We start from the raw sequence: 18,467 nt of genomic DNA, 5'->3' as shown, positions 1-18,467 counted from the left end.
GGGCACAGGTTTTCTTTCACACATATTGAAGGATTAAGCGTAAAACCACCTCTTGGGTCTCCTATCCTATCTCCCTACCTTATTTGACCAGAGTCAGTCAATACTAACTAAACAAATGCTTTCACTTTGACTGAAAACTCACCGTTAAACCAGTTAAATCTAACCATTACATTTAACATTTGCTGTTTATTTATATAGAAACATAAAATTCATCAAATATTGTTTAAATTCTGCCTCGTATCATTAGCTTGCTTACATTTGGCACCGCCGGGAGCAACAGAATATGTCACTGTCTGCACTCAGGCGCACCTGCCCGCCCCTCCCTCGGTATCCGTGTTTAGATCACGGTAGCTATTTACACTGTTGCGTATTGCAATTATATTGCTGCATGATATTTTAATTTTTTGCTAGCTTTCGGCATTTGGTTAAAATGGCCTGTATGGCAGGAAGATTATGATGATATTGATGGTGAGCTTGAATAAGTACCTTAATAGATAAGAAAAATGAGATGAGTAAATAGATAAGTATTCTAAAAAGAGTGTTTATAGTCTCCTCTCTGTTCTTGTCCATAAGACCCACTCCTTGAAACCGTGCAACTAGCTTGAAGTATCACAAAAGTTATTATCAACTTATTTGAGAAAAAAATTGTTTGAGTTTAAGTAAGCAATGCCCTTTGTATCGTGAAGGTTGATCACATTATTTAAAAACATAAATCGTTACAATATACATAAGACACAAAGAGTAAATAAGCCTAGTTGTGACAGAGAGCTTAAAAGTCTAAACAGTCTCAATATTTTTGACTGAGAATATTAATATGGGAAGTAAATACACTACCATCTCTAAAATGCTGTGTTCGATGCGCTACACTCAAATGGTGTCATCAAATTACTCAAACAACATGTAAACAGTATTAGGTTCAGCTGAAAATGATGTACTATTGGCAATTTGTATGCAACACTAGAATAAAATTACTCGCGGGTTTCCAAATTAATCAGTGCAACCAAATCAGTGTTCTATGTGCTCATTTTGCCGTTAGGCTTAATTATCGCGCTTAGCTGTGTGTGCCGATCATTTGAATAATAAATTGTTAAGTACGCGCTCTAAAATTCGTAGGAAAATCCAATGCAAAAAATAATAAAAAATGATTTCTAAAATTCAGACATAAAATTCAAGCTATTTTAATTTTAAATAAAAGTGTTTGCTGCAGCGATAAAAACAACGATTAATTAACCAAAAATGCTTGTCATCGAACAATACAGCTTATTATAAACCCAATTTTATTCCCGTTATTAATACCAACTTTTATTACTATTGTTTATAATGAGAAAAGTATTCTACAAATGGCATGGCGACCGTCCAACCGGGGTGATATTTTAATTAATCTGTAATTAATAACAAAACGGAATCGATTCGTTGATAGTGAAATACGCATTTGGCATATCGTGCATGATGCACATTAGTGCAGTGGACATCCGGCAACTGTTTTAATGTATGATGACCTTAAAGACAACGGTTAAAAGCATTTTGCGGAGCCAAATCTGAGTGACTCGGTGTTCGGGGTATGAAGTATGTAGTAAGGCACCGATCGAATCAACCTGGGTGATATTCTCGCGCGCCTCCGTACAGTCGCTCATTCCATTCAGATAAAAGGGCTTGTGTTCCTCTTGCTGTGGTTCACTATAGCATACATTTTCGTGCAATTCCTGTAGCTCTTAGAAAACCCGAGTGCACTCTAAACAATGGTGAGCGGATTATTTTGTGTGATTGTGATTTAGTGAAGTGTTTTTTCAAGTGATTTTTTGGGAACATTTTAATAATGAAAAAGTTTTTATTTTTAATTTTATTATGCATTGATTTTAATTTCAAATCTTTCTGGTGCTTTCAGGAGGAACTTGACAAGGAACAGATCAGCAGTAAGTAATTTTATTTCATATTTTTTTATTATCTACCTACTTATATTTCTTTAAACATTTTTGAAATAAGGCCTCAGGCCCTTAAGGCCCTTAAGGCCTCAGGCCCTTCTGCAACCAAAAAAACGAAACAACTGGAAATTAAAATCGGGATGCACCTGCCGTTAATTTTAGTCAATTTCAAATCGAGCTCTCATCCGAAAAAGGCAAGCCAAATTCTCTCTCCGGCAACAATATTTTTCAACCACATTTAAAATGATTCTTCCAGTCCTCAAAAAGGCCTTCGAGGCTTTCGACCAGGAGAAGAAGGGATGTATCGGCACCGTGATGGTGGGTACGATCCTGGGCATGTTGGGCCACCAGGTCAGCGACGATGCACTCAAAGAGATCATCGATGAAGTGGATGTTGATGGTCAGTAACTTGGAACTTATTTTTCTGTGACCTGGTCCTTATTTGGCCAAGCTGCTTTTGCGAGGTCTTATCATTCTAACAGGTCTCGTTGCTCATTATGTTGACTGTACATCTTAGGTAGGTGTATAGGTATCATTTTGTAGGTCTATAGTTAGTCAGGATTATAATGAAGTGGTTCGTTTGTCTGTGTCATTCACTTTGAGGGTAATTATTTTGAAGATTCTAAAACTGATACATGAATTACATGGATCTGTTACTAAGGTTGAGTAACTAATGTTTAAAAGTTTTGTTAGACTCATTTTAGTTACACCGATTTTCACCGACAACTTAAGTGTCCGTTCATAAAAGAACAGTCTACTTAGACAGAACGTTAAAAAATCCTAGTAAACAGTTGTTTTAAGAAAACTGATATTTATGTTAATCTACTTGGGTTCTAGTGGCACGAATTGATTTATAGAAATTCCAAACCTTATAAAATAGAGCTTCATTAACGCTGAAAATATCGTAATAAAGCTATTCTAATTCGACAGCCCTTACATAATTATAATAGTGTTGTAATGACGCACATACCGGCGGCATTGCCCGACATCAAAGGCGGCTCCGAATAGCGGAACACTAGGGATTATTGTTGAATATTAAGGCTGCTTCTAAATATAATATCTGAATTTTCAATTTAAGAAAATATGCTTTAATTAATTTAGTAGGTACACAGCATTCTTTTGTTTTATCGTTATTAAATCTACCTGATTTTATGCCTTTGTAAATAAAATTCATTTTGTTTTAATTTGGAGCGGCTTTTAGGTACTATCACACAGTTTAACTCTGAGCCACCTAATATCAGACACATAAACGGTCACTTTTTTACTCCCTATGTAAACTTAGTATATAGTTGGAACTTTTCTATGACACTCATAGTCTTTCCATTATCTAATTGAATATAGTTATCGATTGTTACTTTAATAACAGATACTTACATAACTACCTTACACCCACAAACATGGACAGTTTGTTGTTCAGGGTCGTTGATGGTCAATAATTTCACCTTCGGATTAAGAATTTAACTATTTATTTAGTAATTCCATGGAACTACGTAGCTGAATAAAGCCAGGCAATTAGAACAAAAAAACATTTCCAAATGAATTTGTGAAGAAAAATAATAAAACTACAGCAAAACCCTGTTACATTTATTACATAAAGTATCAAACTATTCTTTCCGGATTTCCAATTAAGGCGAAAGCATACCCCAACGACCTTGAGGAGAGACTGGCCTCCGCGTCCGAGCGAGCGCGAACGCCGGCGCGAATGTGAAAATATGGTTTTAGTGATTTAATGGCACGAAAGTAATATATGTGAAAAAAAAATAACTTAAACTTAATAAAGTAATAAATTGACTAATTTATTGTGAAAAAAATATTTAAATCGCTTCAGTAGTTTGAAAGCAGTAAGCAAATTATTGGAAAAATAAAGAGGATATATTGGATTTTTTTCCGACTAAAGTATAAACGATAGTAAAAAAAAATAACTTAAAATTGAAAATCAAATATGTTATGCGTATTAGGTATTTTTTTTAATATTATTTGGTCAATTCGTCTAGTAGTAGTAGTGTTTCAAAGAGAGGTCCATTTTGTAGTTTGGCGTATCCTTTCGCCTTAAGTTCGACACCAAAATTTTTATGAAAATTAGTCCAGCACTTTTCTCCTGAAAGTGTGTCAGACATTGAAATAGGTATAACTTCAGCATTCATAATAATAAATATGAGTTATTAAGTAGAAACATTGTTAATATTTAGCTAGGTAAGTAATATAAGCATATACATATGTATAGGAAAACACGAATACACCCACCTGTTTCTTTTGTCAACATGATTTGCGTGAGAAATATTGCAGCTGTCACACTATTTACCTACCATAATCTATTCACATTTCTATTTCTAGGTACAAACTATTAATATTCAATGTCTTGTGTTAATATTTATCTTCATATCCAATAGTATTTATCTAAATGAGTATGATTTATCTGTAAAAATATTATCCTTCTTACCTCCTACGTATTTCGTGTTACTGTTTAATAATTCATATTTTATAATGATTTCTTATGAATTTGGTCTCTTTTTTACCTATAAAAGATCATTTCTTATAACTCATCTATATTATTGTCTTAATAAAAAAGAGAGAAGAACAAATTGCAATGAAAAGAGTAAAGAGAAGTAGCTAGGTCTAGATTAAATCAGTTATATTATTTGGAACGAGAGTTAGCGTTGCCAATTTACAGTACTTACAGTTGGCTCTGTAAATCACGAAAACATCTTAATACAACTATCAGTAAATTGTTTCTAAACTATGTTTCCATTTAAGTTAAGTACTTCTGGACAATTTATTTCAATATATCTTCATCAATTGGATTCATTTCCTTCTCATATTTTTTTCGAATGAACACGTTACCTACATACATATAGGTAAGAAAAAATATCGTAATCAGGACAATATAAAATCAATGAACGTATTTTCTATTTTTTTTAACCGCTATCTTCTTTCTACAATGTCAAAATTACGCAAATAACTTTCAAAGTCTTTAACTTGAAAGTTTTAATTTTTCTCCTATACAATGAATTGCTTGTACAAGGCTAAACTTTTCCTAACAAAAGGGGCAATTTGAACTAAACTCGTTATGTGTAAGGGATGATTTGTGGGAATTTATTTGAATTACCCTCATTTCAGCCCTTACATCTGTTTCCTGTTTGACAATCGTTACTTTGGAAGCTCAGCTTACTTGAAAAATGTACGGATTTCGTTGCTTTAAACCTACATTTCTTAAACCTCAAACAAAACTGTAAAATTCCAGGATCTGGTGAGCTGGAGTTCGAGGAGTTTGTAACGCTGGCTTCCAGATTCATGGTTGAAGAGGACGCTGAAGCGATGCAGCAGGAACTTAAAGAGGCATTCCGGTTATATGATAAAGAAGGTACATCTTTGGAAAATTATATCTTTAAAGCTTTCCCCGGTATACAGAAAAGTAGCCTGCACCGATCTACCAATTCGATCTTTTCAGCGCTGGTCCATTCTGGGAACAGTTACATAAAGCTAGCAGATTGACCTAATGTGAAGCAAACGTTACTGTTACAGAACGAACCAGCACCGATAATTAAGGTTAGACCGGCTCCGGCTATGAGCTTTCTTTTTGAATACGGTCTTAGGTATTCACCCTATCTAGGTCTACTAGGAACTCCTGCACACTGCAAACTTTTCTTCTGCAGATAGTTTTATCGGACTCATGAATCAGAAAAACCAAACTTTATTATGATTATCTAAAAGGCAGTAAACAAATCAATTCCTGCTTTTAGCTAAACTAAAAGCTAAATAAAGACCAGAAAAGGCTAAAACATGTCAATTTCATAATACACGTGTAAAATTATGGCTCTAACCACAACTTTGTAAGCTCACGCCTAAAATATTCCTACTGTTTCTAAGCCAAGTATGTATCAGTAATGTCACGATCAATTGGACAATAGATCACACGTGTTTGACAAGCAAAATAAACATGTACCATTGTTATTATAAATACCACCACAATTTGGCAATGTATGTACATTTGCAGACGGTAATTAATCATTTCGTTAACACTCTTATCGGCGACAGACAGACTTGATATGCGGGAATGATAGCTCTGTTGTCCTAATCTAGGTTTTAAATCAATTTGATGCAAGATTGTTTGAAAGAGCTACCACGGCTCCAGTACTAAGGCCTACGAAGGAACACGATGGATTTTTAGTCTATAAAAGTCTGACACTCCCCGCTGCTAACCCACAGGAGGGGTCATTCGATGATTTTTGCCATCGCTAATAAAAAACCCTGGTGCATAAAGGGCTCCAGAAGAAACATAAATGAGTTTTAGTCAGAACTATAAATCTGACATACCCTTCTGATGCTACCAAAAGGAGCGGTCATGTAATGACTTCCCAGCAACAAAAATACTATATCAATTTGTTTGTTGGTTCTAATTCAACTATGAGAAGGGAATACATAAAAAAGATAGATCATAGCAAGAATAATAACCGAAATCGCTACAGTTAAATAAACTTTTTATAATAAAAAACATGAAGATAAATTTCCCTTCTCATAGTTGAATTAGAATCAAAATAGTTTTATATGCCTTACTGTCTATGCATTTTCATACATGTATCTATTTAAATTACATACAAGCTTTGTTGGTATACTAGAAATAGCGGAAGGGTCATATTTCTTAAAAACCACGGTAATGGATATTGTTGTTACGTTCATTTTAACCGCAAAAATATGTATTTGCTTGTTACTTAGACATCTAAGGAGGCCATAGTTAAGGTGAGTTTATTGAATTCCAACTATGTTGCATTTTTGTTGCGTTTAAATTTATTGATAATCCTAACTAACATTCGTTCCAATCCCATATTGCGAACATGATGCGAAGTCAATGTCAACTCCCAAAGCCAATAAAATAATTCAGACTACCTTTGGCGATCGGTAACCTATAACTGTAACTAAAATCGTTACGGCTCTAATATCAAGTAATCTCAAGTTCAGCTCATATTTATAAGCCCTCCAGTCAAAACTCATTTTAACAAGACTTAAAATGTTATTATTTTATCCATCTAGACACACGGCAGTGTGTCCGCCAAGTTCGAGCAAAAAAAGCGACACACCGGCCGTGGGTTATATTACACGAACCATTTCGGGCCAAATTCGACCCCCCTATAACTCAAAACCTATTTTATTTACGCACATCAAATTTCTAGTATCTGTTGAGACCCCCTCACTTATCTAAAATACAAAATTTCATTAATATACCTATTGTAGGTCTTGAGATATTGACGTCAGAAAATCGCTATTTTTACTATACACTCACTGACTGACTGACTCACTCATCAAAAACCTAGACCACTTCCAATGGTCGTATTGACTTGAAATTTGGCATGGAGGTAGGTCTTTATGTCAAGGTAAAGGGAAAAATCTGAAAATGGAAAAGTGTGAGTCGGTTTCAAAATAATGAAGGTGTAAATTTATACCCGGTGTAAATTTATACCCCTAAGGAGCTAAAACGAACTAATTTATATAATATATCTTCGAATGATCGTACCGATCTGAAATTCGTTACAAAGGTTTGTATTTAGTCAAAGTAAAGTAAAAATCTGAAAACGGTCAAGTGTGAGTCACTTTCGAAAATAACGAGTGTGTAACTTTGGTCCACGAACATAATATAATGATAACATGTCGTGTCAGTTGGTAAATCTAGTCCATTTAGTTAATCTAGTTCATTTCTTTGTAAGAAGCATAGTGCATATTCAAAAATCTGAAAGATAGTATAAATGAGACATTTCCTTGACTAATATATCATAAGAAAAAAATAAAATAAACAACCTCACAAAAATAAATGAAATCCCACCCAAAACAAAAATGTGAAAGACTGCCAAGTTCGATAATATGGGAATGCTTCGCCTATAAAAGAAGTGAGATCTGAATAAGTACCAAGTTCCATACACATACCTCAGTTAAAAATAGTTACTTTTTAATGATGTTACTTGGCAAGTTTTAATAGAAAATTAAATACTTGATTCATTGCGTTTAGTAGGTTTATATCAAGGTGTGTGAAAACTTGCCAAGTAGCATCATTAAAAAGTAACTATTTTTAACCGAGGTATGTGTATGGAACTTGGTACTTATTCAGATCTCACTTCTTTTATAGGCGAAGCATTCCCATATTATCGAACTTGGCAGTCTTTCACATTTTTGTTTTGGGTGGGTCACAGTTTTTCTAACTACTTACTTATAGAAAGTTAATTTTCCTTGACATCTTGACATTTCAGTAGCTCAAAGCTGGATTTATAATATTCAAGATTAATACTCCTACTGACATTGTTTAACATTTCTATTCTCTCAAACTTATCTATTTTTCTGTTTGCACGTGTGGAACGATTACAATATATCTGAGTTGGCAGATATAATAAATATCTTCGCTATTTGTCCCCGAAGACGTAAACCTTTACCGAAATACTCCTAACACATTGTGAAGGGATCTATTCAACTTTGTGAACGTGTAGGATAATCTTTAGCTAGTAATACAGAAATATTAACATTCAGTGCTATGTTGAAGATTAAACACCTTGTTAAGTGTCTGTGTGAAGACTAATATAACAATCAGGAAACATTTGTTTATGGCTCCGAAATCACTGAATCGATTTGAAAATTTTTTTCACTGTTGGAAATCTATATACTTACTCTTCCCGAGTAACATAGGTACGTATTTTATCCCGGTACGGACAGTAACTCCCATGGGATGGGGGTGAGACCGCGGGAAAATGGCTGGTATTTAATATTATTATGGTCTAGATTAAAACACCCTGTTTCGTGTCTGAGTAAAAGATTTAAGTACTTTACCTAGAGATTCGTACATGTTCTGTAAAGATACATTTATTATTATAACGGCCATCTATCCATTATTAATTGGTTCCAAAATTCAGTATTACAGCTGGATAGCCTCACCTATCATATAAAATTCAAGGAAGGTCGTAACCAACGGACCCGGGGCTACTCGGCGATACGTTATAAATATGAAATTAATTCCCCAGAAATGTAATTTTATTTCATAGGCACATAAATCAATTTGTTAAACCAATTGAACCTTATTACGGGTGTAGAAGGATCAAAATGATTTCTGTCTTAAATTATGGGTCTATTTGACCAGTTTATTACAGTTTAACCGCTGTAGTCATAGTGGGACAAATTGAGTTTTAGGACCACTTAGTTTCTGGTATACCGAAAGATGTCCAAGGGCTCTTTGAATATCAAATAAGTTTTAGTTCTAAAATTGTGAATATTTAATAGCACAACGTTTTTCTTGTAATTTAGATCAGGCAAACAGAAAAAAACTCTGATATATAATAGGGGTTCTATTATAAGACTAACGACATATTTACTTATAAATAATTACATCGACGTGCTTATAAATATCCCGATAATTTAATTAATACTTATATAAAAAGTTTCGCGAATTTTAATGCAGTTTATGGTGTGCTTCAGAATTGCATCAGAATAATAAAATAGTCTATTTTTATCCGGGTAGGGGCGGTATTTCTCTCAGGACACGGATGAAACCGTGGTGGAAGCTAGTATGTTATTTTTTTATTTTAGAAACAACAAAATAATTGTATAAGTAGGTACCTAAAAAGATTTTCGCCGTCAATTCCAGGCAACGGCTACATCACGACAGGCGTGCTGAGAGAGATCCTCAGAGAGCTGGACGACAAGATCAGCGCTGAGGAGCTGGACATGATGATTGAGGAGATTGACTCCGACGGCTCAGGGACCGTGGACTTCGATGGTATGTACTGAAGAAATTATTATTTATTTTATTACGAGAATGATAAAACAAAAGTAAGATTCAGACCTAAGTAAATACATGAATAAGTAACGGCAATACACGGGAGAAGAAATATTTGAAAATATACATCACATCCACGCCAAACGGTATTCGGTCAGCCTAGTGCCATGATTTTGTGGGAGATAGAGTCTCTTACATTTTATTGAACCTAGTAGTTTCATAGATGTTGAATGCCATACAAACTCACACACTCAAAACCATCTTATTCCTTACCTACCGCTGTTCCAATTTAATTTTCATTTTTCCTTTAAAACAACTTGTATAATATTGAAAAGCTCAAATTTTTATACTGTGTTTCGACCACCTGGGAATACACCCACGACTCGACAAAAATATAGCTTTAAATATTCATTACCTATTTAATAACATCACGTTGTTGTTTTATAAAATTGAATATAAAAAGAAATAATACAAGCTAATAGTTTCCTTTTGTTTCCTTTTTTAATTAATAAAAAGAAATGGAATAAAATTCTGTTATATCTGGTTTATATCGAATTAAATCGTGGTATCCTTGTGGGTATAAAACCTGCCTCTTAATCATGACCCTCAAGTACAATTAGGGTTCGATTCCGGGTTGTACAAAACCAATATAAGTTTAAGTTATAATTATAAACGTCAACTAAGTCTATCTTGTTCATCACTAACTGACTATGAGATAATTATCATGAGAAACACTGCGATGAAACTTGGACTTAAAAGTCGGAAATCACAATCGGGTTGATCGTCATTCCTTGTTTTTATAAGAAGGTGGTCTGTTTATACCGAGCCTTATTGCTTCTATATTTCATTCATTCAGTCTAGTTCCATTCACTCTGTACATAAGTAAGTCTAGAATATTCGTTTTAAATTCGATATTTTTCCACCTACACTTTATTTAAAATCAGTTTTAAAATACCAAGCTCACGCATGCAGAATGAATTCAGTTATTTTTCACGATATAACGTTCATTTTTGTTATCCGTCTGTAATACTGTTAGGTGCGGTTCAGTGGTTAATTGGGTGTTTTTATTTAAAAATATCACAGTAGTGGGATGATCCTGGCTGTTTCAGAATTATTTAATGTAACGCTTACGGGAGGTAGAGGTGTAGGCTGAAACGTAAATAGTATCCACCTAGATTTAGCTAGTTTTTATTACATTTAATGGTGGGTAGATTCGTTGTAATCGTTTTAGTCTAGACCTAACAATAAATCTTTTAATAAAAGTTTTTAAGCTGACGCGATTTGTATTCATATAAGTAACCGGGACTTAAACTTCATCTTTTATAAATTAAAATAAAGTTTGCAAAGAATAATCATTGGCACCTTAAAAAAATCTATTGAAAATCATATCAAATCTAAGCTAATATAGCACTCATTCTCTCTTGTGTTCAAACGCATACACTCACTACACTGTGGGCATAAAATATGAACTGAAATCAGAAGGACCTACAAGTTGGCTCATAATTGCTTACAATATATCTTACTAAACTAAACAAAACAGCATCGCTTAACATTCCAACAAAATGTATTTCACTCAAAGCTCATAAATTAACAAAACAATAAATAAACGCAAACATTCATCTATTAGTACTATGTTAGGTTTAAATATAGTCTCGCCTAAGGTTAGTGACAGATTCTTAGCCAATTCTAAAGATAGGGCGCTATTAACGTTAGAAGCTTGGTACAAAGTTGAGTTCAGTTGCACTGTGGATAAATTTATTACGACCAACTAATTTGTGCACTGGAAATTGCATGTTGTATGTGTTTACGATGTAATGGAAATAATTTATAGGTGAACTTATGACATAGTAATTATTAGTTGAATATACTGTTTCTTCACGATTAGGCCAGAGAATTTAGTTTTTAACGGCATGTACTATGTAATATATTTCCCGACTTTTTTATTTTATTACACCAAAAGTTTTTTTAACAACCAATCCTTGTAAACAGATTTACTCACAAGCTGATTGTATCATCAACAGAATTTAGTAAGAACGTGTCATTAAAACAAAACTGCCCAATTAACTTAATCTCACGATTTCTAAAATAGCTACATCACTCACGATTAACTACGTACGCTGAGTCCTAAAAAGTTTTTCTGTGAAATCTAAAATATTTGTATTTCGTGCTATCCTAAAGACGTAAATAAAATTCATGATATCAAATCCTATATATTACCTTTGACGGGTCAAACCACCCTTATTTACCAAATTACACCTAAATCAAATGATCAAATTTTACTGGTAATAATAAATAAATTAATAATACATCAATTTTTATTCAGATAATACATATAATAGACATAGATATAGGTCCATTGTAATATTAATTTTATACATACAAAAACTTATTATAAATCTATATATTTTCAGAATTCATGGAAGTCATGACGGGCGGCGACGACTAAGCGACTGAAACACCATCTAAGAGTTGTAACCAGAACATACATATGAAGGACTATTCACAGATATCGAAATGATACAAAATTATCATTTGACATATCTCAGGAAGTTACCTTTACAACGTGAACCTAAACACCTCCATTTATTTAATAAGTTATTTCTTATATTATAATAAATGATTTTGTTAATAAATTAATCATAATTCTGTTAGTGTAGTTATTATTTTAAACGTCGTATATTATTTAAGCTATTATTTTGAAATCAAAATACGTTTTTAAAAACCGAATTTTCATCAATCGGTGTAAAATAATTTATCTACGAAAGTTGAGACATTATTAACTGTAGTTACCAATTTTGTTATTAAGATCCACAATATAACTGTAATAGTTACTCTAATGAAATAAAAATTATTGAGCGATGATAAAATCTCTTGAAATATATATTTCATTTTAGAAATAATTGGGTCAAGAAAAAATCCTTAAAAAATATATTTTGAGGTCGCAGAAATAAAATTTCTCTAGAAAAATGTTAGAAAGAAATGTAGTTGTGTAGTCTGAGATAATTGGTTGTTAAGAAAGTGTAATCTTTAATGAGGAAGGCATTGTCTTAATTAACCTAATCTCAGTTTATGGAAAAATATTGACAACAAAAATGTACTACTCTAGATACTAGATACACATTATGTACAAAAGAAAATAGCATATTTCAATTTTATTCTTCCTCAAACATTTTCTACATGACACAAAGACTATCGTACAATATTGAATGTACATAGAAACACCTGAAAACGCTCTCACCCAAACAATACGAAGTCGAAGCAACTACCTCTGTTGCATCCATTACGGAATTGGTTCAACATCATTATGATTTCCACGAAGGAACGCAGCAAAGGAAATGTGCACACACTTTAAGGTACAGCTTCTAATGATTTCTCTATACACGCTCGGCTTCGTAAGTGACAGCGCACATCTGTCAGAATAGACCAAGGCGAAGGATATGAAATCTGGAAATCTTGGAATTGTCCAAATCTGGAAGGATCACAGAAACGGCCGACCGATTGCGATGAAGCTCTCAAATTCGAGCGTCTGACAGTTGTGTATGACAGATTTCTGCCACGTTCTCCCACGTCCGATTGTTTGTAGGACAGATAAATCGGACCGATTCTTGTTTGTCGTTCTAAAATATTTTATGAGTGACTTTTTGTAGGACAAGTGCGCTCTTGCTATTATTGTGTTCTATTTTTCTCCTACACAAAGTCAGTCACCGATTATCGGAAGGACGTGAGTGCGCAGCCTTAGCCGTTTCGTTTCTGACAGATGTGCGTTCAGCATAAGAGACAGCGCACAGATGCGACGCGCGATGTCTTCGAAAGCTTGGAAGCAATTATGACAAGACTGCAAATGGGCGCAATGGACTATAAATATTACCGACGTTTCACATTCTGAGTGTTATTAATGATACTGAAATGTTGCAATTTTCAAGCTTGAGAGAGCTTTTAGTAGGAATTCAGTGTATGCTGGATGAATTCAAATAAGATGTGTTGCGGTGAGTTATGCTATTTATTTGCAGTAGCAATCTACTTACACTAATTTGAAAATTATTTTAGTGTTCTAACGTTTAATAGTAAATAGTTTAAAGCCGTTTGCGGTTCGGTGAATCCAATAGTTTTGAAAATACAATCCAAACCTAAGATAACAATAAATGTAAATGATAAAAATATCATGGAAATCCTGCACTGCCTGACAACTGTCAACAGGATGAAAACTGTCGCTTGCAAACTGAAAAAAAAGGAAAACGAGAACGGTGTAAAAACATTACAAAAAGTACGAAACGAATATTTGTTAGACATGTTTCAATAAAGGTGGAAAATTCAATTTTCACCCGATGTGTCGGACATCCACGTATCAATAGATTTATAAGCTTTCAATAACAATAATAATTGGAACAAGGTATGTTATGATATTGTAGTTGACCTAAAAGAAAAATACCAAAAAAAACACAAAATCCTAAAACTGCTTCGGCCAGCAGAAACTAACGCATGTAAAAAGTAAAAAGAAATAATTATGTTGCTACGATATTAGTTTCGTATAAAGAATTATTTATTTAACCGTTTTTGTACACATAAAACACAAACAAGAACAAAATAATAGAAACAATTGTACAAAGGCACAGCTTATCTCTAAAGAAATTTCTTTCAGCAGGCAGGGAATTATTTTTATTTCCAATTTTTGAAATCCGTCGTCCACTGCTGGATAAAGGCCTCTCACAAGGTTGCTCACTGTTCAGCATCCCTGTGTACACAGTTTTACAGTGACCCTGGACAGATCGTCTATCCATCTGTTGCGGGCATGTCAACTTGCGTCTAAAAGGGAAAACGAGTGACTCTTGCACCTTCTTGTAGCACATATGATGTGTATGTGTAGTAACAGGGCTTTTTTGGACCTAATAGTGTTAATACTTACAATTAGTAAAGGTAAAGAACATGAATTTCGCTTTTGTTGCTACAAGTGTCGTGGATCTTATATTGTGAAAGGTTTTTGAAGATACCTATAGCTACTCAAAAAAGATTTGCGTCACCTTGAATAAACACACAAATTCCACTAAGTATAATACTAAACATATTTTTTATGTATATTTTTTCTTTGTTTTCCTATAGTTTGTAATATTTTATCAGGGTTTTTTATGTAAAGTTTTCTTTCTGTTTTAATAATTTAAACTCAAACAAACAAGTTAAGTTTACACACAGTTATCTCAACACACACAGGGCATTATGCACTTCGTTACGAGAGCAGTTACCCTCGTGCATCGGCGCCGAGCGTCAGGGAGATGCACTGAACCGCAGTACTAATACTGGGAGACACTTACCGCGATGCACTGTTTGTATGTAGTGTAGTAACAGGCTGTGTTCGACTGAATAGTGTTAGGACTTACGATTTCTAGAGATAAAGAACATGAATTTCTCATTTCCACTACAAGTATCGTAGTACCAAATATTATGAAAGTTTTAGAAGATATAGATAGTCAAAGAACATCGGGAGACTATTGTGCCACCATGTATAACACACTTCTACATACTGTTAAATATATTATAACTAATAACATAGATGTAAGTGTCAGATACTAAAAAATATTTGTACGTTTTTTTTTTTAATTTTTTAATATTCTGTATATGTTTTATCAGGGTTTTTATGAGTGAAAGCCACAAGATTTTTTTTAAATTTTTAAACTCACTCAAACAAACAAGTTAAGTTTACACACAGTTATATCTACACACATAGGGCATTATGCACTTCGTTACGAGAGCAGTTACCCTCGTGCATCGGCGCCGAGCGTCAGGGAGATGCACTGAACCGCAGTACAAATACTGGGAGACTGTTACCGCGATGCACTGTTTGTATGTAGTGTTACAAGGCTTTGTCGCACCTAATAGTGTTAGAACTTACGATTAGTTAGGGTTTTCATTAATAAAAGGACATGATTTTCACAGTTTTTATGATTTACTGAGAAAACGTAACTGTTTCTCATCTTTGTTGTATCTATTTACCTTTAATCTAGTGTGTAATCAATGTTATTTAGCTAGATGTTGTTAATTTCAAAGCCTTAATCCCAAGTCCTGCTGAATTCATTAAAAAACATTTCATTCATTTAGTATGATGAATTACCACCACTCATAATACAGCAAATTGTTTAAAAAAATAATATGCACAATACTGTTGTGTTAGCTTAAAAACACACGGTTATTTTCATATTTGAATGACTAAATAACGAACAGTTAGTCAATACACTTTAAAAACGTTAAAATAACCAATATAGCTGGCAGCCGAAATAAATTCCAATTTTGACGGCATCAGCTAGCTGAAGTTTTCAATTGATTGCTTTTTCAATTTCCAATAAAATACGGGTGAAAATTCGTTTTATATAAATGAACCTATGTGTAGGGAGGAATTTCCAACATGCAGTCTGCATGGTATCAGACTATGGAGGAATTAATTTTATAGTAGCGATTCTCGTCAATGAAAGAAAATCTAAGAAAAATTACGGTCCACCCAACTCCGGGTAATTAGTTAACAAACTTGAAGTTAATTGATAATTAGCGATACTAAAATGTCTTATATTTCCAAAACCCCATTTGGAGTAAATCGTCATGATAATCATGATTTATCGAAGGAACCGTTTCCGATGACACCAGTTTCATGTCTGTTGGTGGTTGGGGACTGGGTCTATACAAAATCCGGCATTGTCCTTTAAGAAAAATCGAAAACAATTAAATATATCTAAAGATGTTTGAGATAGCCAAGAAGTGGTTTTTATTGGTTTAATTACGTACCTATTTTTTCTGTTTCGTCGTTGTGTCACTCGGAATATCTCTACTGCTGGACAAAAGCATCCAAGGATGCGTTTATGTTTAGTTCTCTTTCCGTTTAATCTATGTTAATAAAAATGAGTTGTTGTTCGTTAGTCTGATTAAAACTCGAGAACGGCTGGGCCGATTGAGCTGATTTTGGTTTTAAAATGTTTGTAGAGGTCCAGGGAAGGTTTGAACGATACGAAGTTCGCGGGGTCAGCTAGTTGAAAATAATTTCAGGAGTAGCAGTAGGTAGGTATAGCTTTCGCAACCTGAGTTTCTTCCAAAAAAATGCACTTTGGAAACTGTTTAAAGATATTTTAATACCATGTGAAATAAGTTTATCTCTTTAAAAAGTCTGCTTGTCAATACATCATTCGTATCAATAATGCAATAAAGTAGGCTAATCATATTTATATGGGAGCGCGCAACGCTAAGTAAACTAGTGGGTAGCAGGATTATTCTGCAATAGGTATTCCTAAGAAACTGTTAACATATTGGCTCATTTTTTTATCTTGTTTTTTTATTATATAGAATATTATTTTATATTTTAATCTCTTTCACCGTAATCCTTTTCATATTTTTTTTTGTGAACTTTAGATGTCGCCCGCAAATGCCGCCCCCTAAAATGCCTTGAACTGAAAAGTCCCTTACTCGAATAAAAATTAGCTTATTCTGTATTTAGGGAACCACCTATCTCCATGCCAACCATCATCCCAGTCGATATATCCGTTCTAACGTGAAAGAGTAACAAACAATCACTTTGGTATTCTTGTAATTAGTAATGTATTTATTGAACTGAGTTGAGGAGGTCAGATAGGTAGTCGCTCCTTGTAAAATACTGGTACTCTGCTGAATCTGGTTAGACTGGAAGCCGACCTCAACTTAGTTGGGAAAAGGCTCGGAAGATAGAATAATGATTATTTACTGTCAAGATAACCGTTAATGGATAAGGATTTGTTTTTGCAGAAATATTAAAGGCCAAAGGTTAAGTGTCATCCAGCCTACGCAGTCACTGTCAATCTATAGGGATCTTAGTTTTAAAATAATATTTCACTGTTGTTCTTGTTTAACGTTACCATATTTTATGAGAAAATAGAAGATTCTGTTTTTTATAACGACTTTGAGATATTACTCGAACTATATTTATTACTCTTCTATGATATTGATATTCTTTTCCAGTAAACACTGAAGTGAAGAGCCTCTGACCAGCACATCACAGCAGAGGAAATTAATCACGAAAATCGGGACAGCCCTTATGGCCCAATAACAATTTACTGTAGCTTCAATTTATTGCATGCAACAGGCAAGTAAATCGCCTCGTGTAAATGGCTCCACTAGATTACATACAGAGAAATTGAGGCTGGCTCGTGTAGTCTCGTTTTTCTCATTGATTTTATAGGTATTTAAATATATTAAAGGGTGGTTTGGATAAAGGATGTCCTATAGTTTAATGTTTTTTTTTTGTTTTTTTTTTTACGACTTCCATCTTAAATAATGTGCTTGATTATTTTTGTTTACGATCAATATGAAATGAACGGAACTGTATGTAATGGTTTGTGTGAGAGTGACAAAAAAGTGAATCCTATTTACTATATCACTTTGGCAACCCATTTATACAGACCTAGTAAATCATTTCATAAAGCCAAATTATTTTCACACAAATATTGCAGAATCATCCTCATTTACGATATTATGAGGCGAGTTTATGTTCGCTAAATGTAATAATACACGACATCGCTATCTAGTAGGAATTCCTCCTTATAAATTATTGAAGCATCCGCGTAATCTGATTGGAACAGGCTTCGTCTAACTATCTGTAATCTAATTTGGGTGAATTTGGTGTAGGACTTGCGCAAAATCTACGTGGAATAAACGTTTTCTTGTATGGTTTAGGTCGTACTTGAATTTGATTTCTTATGATATTGAAATAACATGCAACAACAGGTTTTACGATAAGTATTACAAAACATACATTTACGTTTGAAAAATGTAGGTTTTACCTATGA

At 33.7% G+C, this 18,467-nt stretch overlaps 1 protein-coding gene across 1 annotated transcript; it reads left to right on the top strand.

The window, feature by feature from the left end:
• Positions 1-1,533: 1,533 nt before the first annotated feature.
• LOC110372586 (troponin C, isoallergen Bla g 6.0101) lies at positions 1,534-12,323 on the top strand. Its single transcript, XM_021329395.3, has 6 exons — positions 1,534-1,742; positions 1,886-1,913; positions 2,179-2,322; positions 5,164-5,283; positions 9,541-9,672; positions 12,084-12,323. Exons 1-6 carry the CDS (start codon positions 1,740-1,742, stop codon positions 12,116-12,118), a joined length of 462 nt encoding a protein of 153 aa, XP_021185070.1. The 5' UTR covers positions 1,534-1,739; the 3' UTR covers positions 12,119-12,323.
• Positions 12,324-18,467: the final 6,144 nt, after the last annotated feature.

Source organism: Helicoverpa armigera, chromosome 9 (genome assembly GCF_030705265.1).
Source record: "Helicoverpa armigera isolate CAAS_96S chromosome 9, ASM3070526v1, whole genome shotgun sequence".
In the NCBI taxonomy this organism is placed as follows: domain Eukaryota; kingdom Metazoa; phylum Arthropoda; class Insecta; order Lepidoptera; family Noctuidae; genus Helicoverpa; species Helicoverpa armigera.
Note: the sequence above shows the minus strand (reverse complement) of the source record. Positions and strands in the feature narration are given on the sequence as shown.

Bases quoted from the DNA above. Each gene is read 5' to 3' on its own strand.
- LOC110372586 (XM_021329395.3), top strand. The intron at 1,914-2,178 runs GTAAGTAATTTT...TGATTCTTCCAG, and splicing joins TGACAAGGAACAGATCAGCA to TCCTCAAAAAGGCCTTCGAG. The intron at 2,323-5,163 runs GTCAGTAACTTG...GTAAAATTCCAG, and splicing joins CGATGAAGTGGATGTTGATG to GATCTGGTGAGCTGGAGTTC.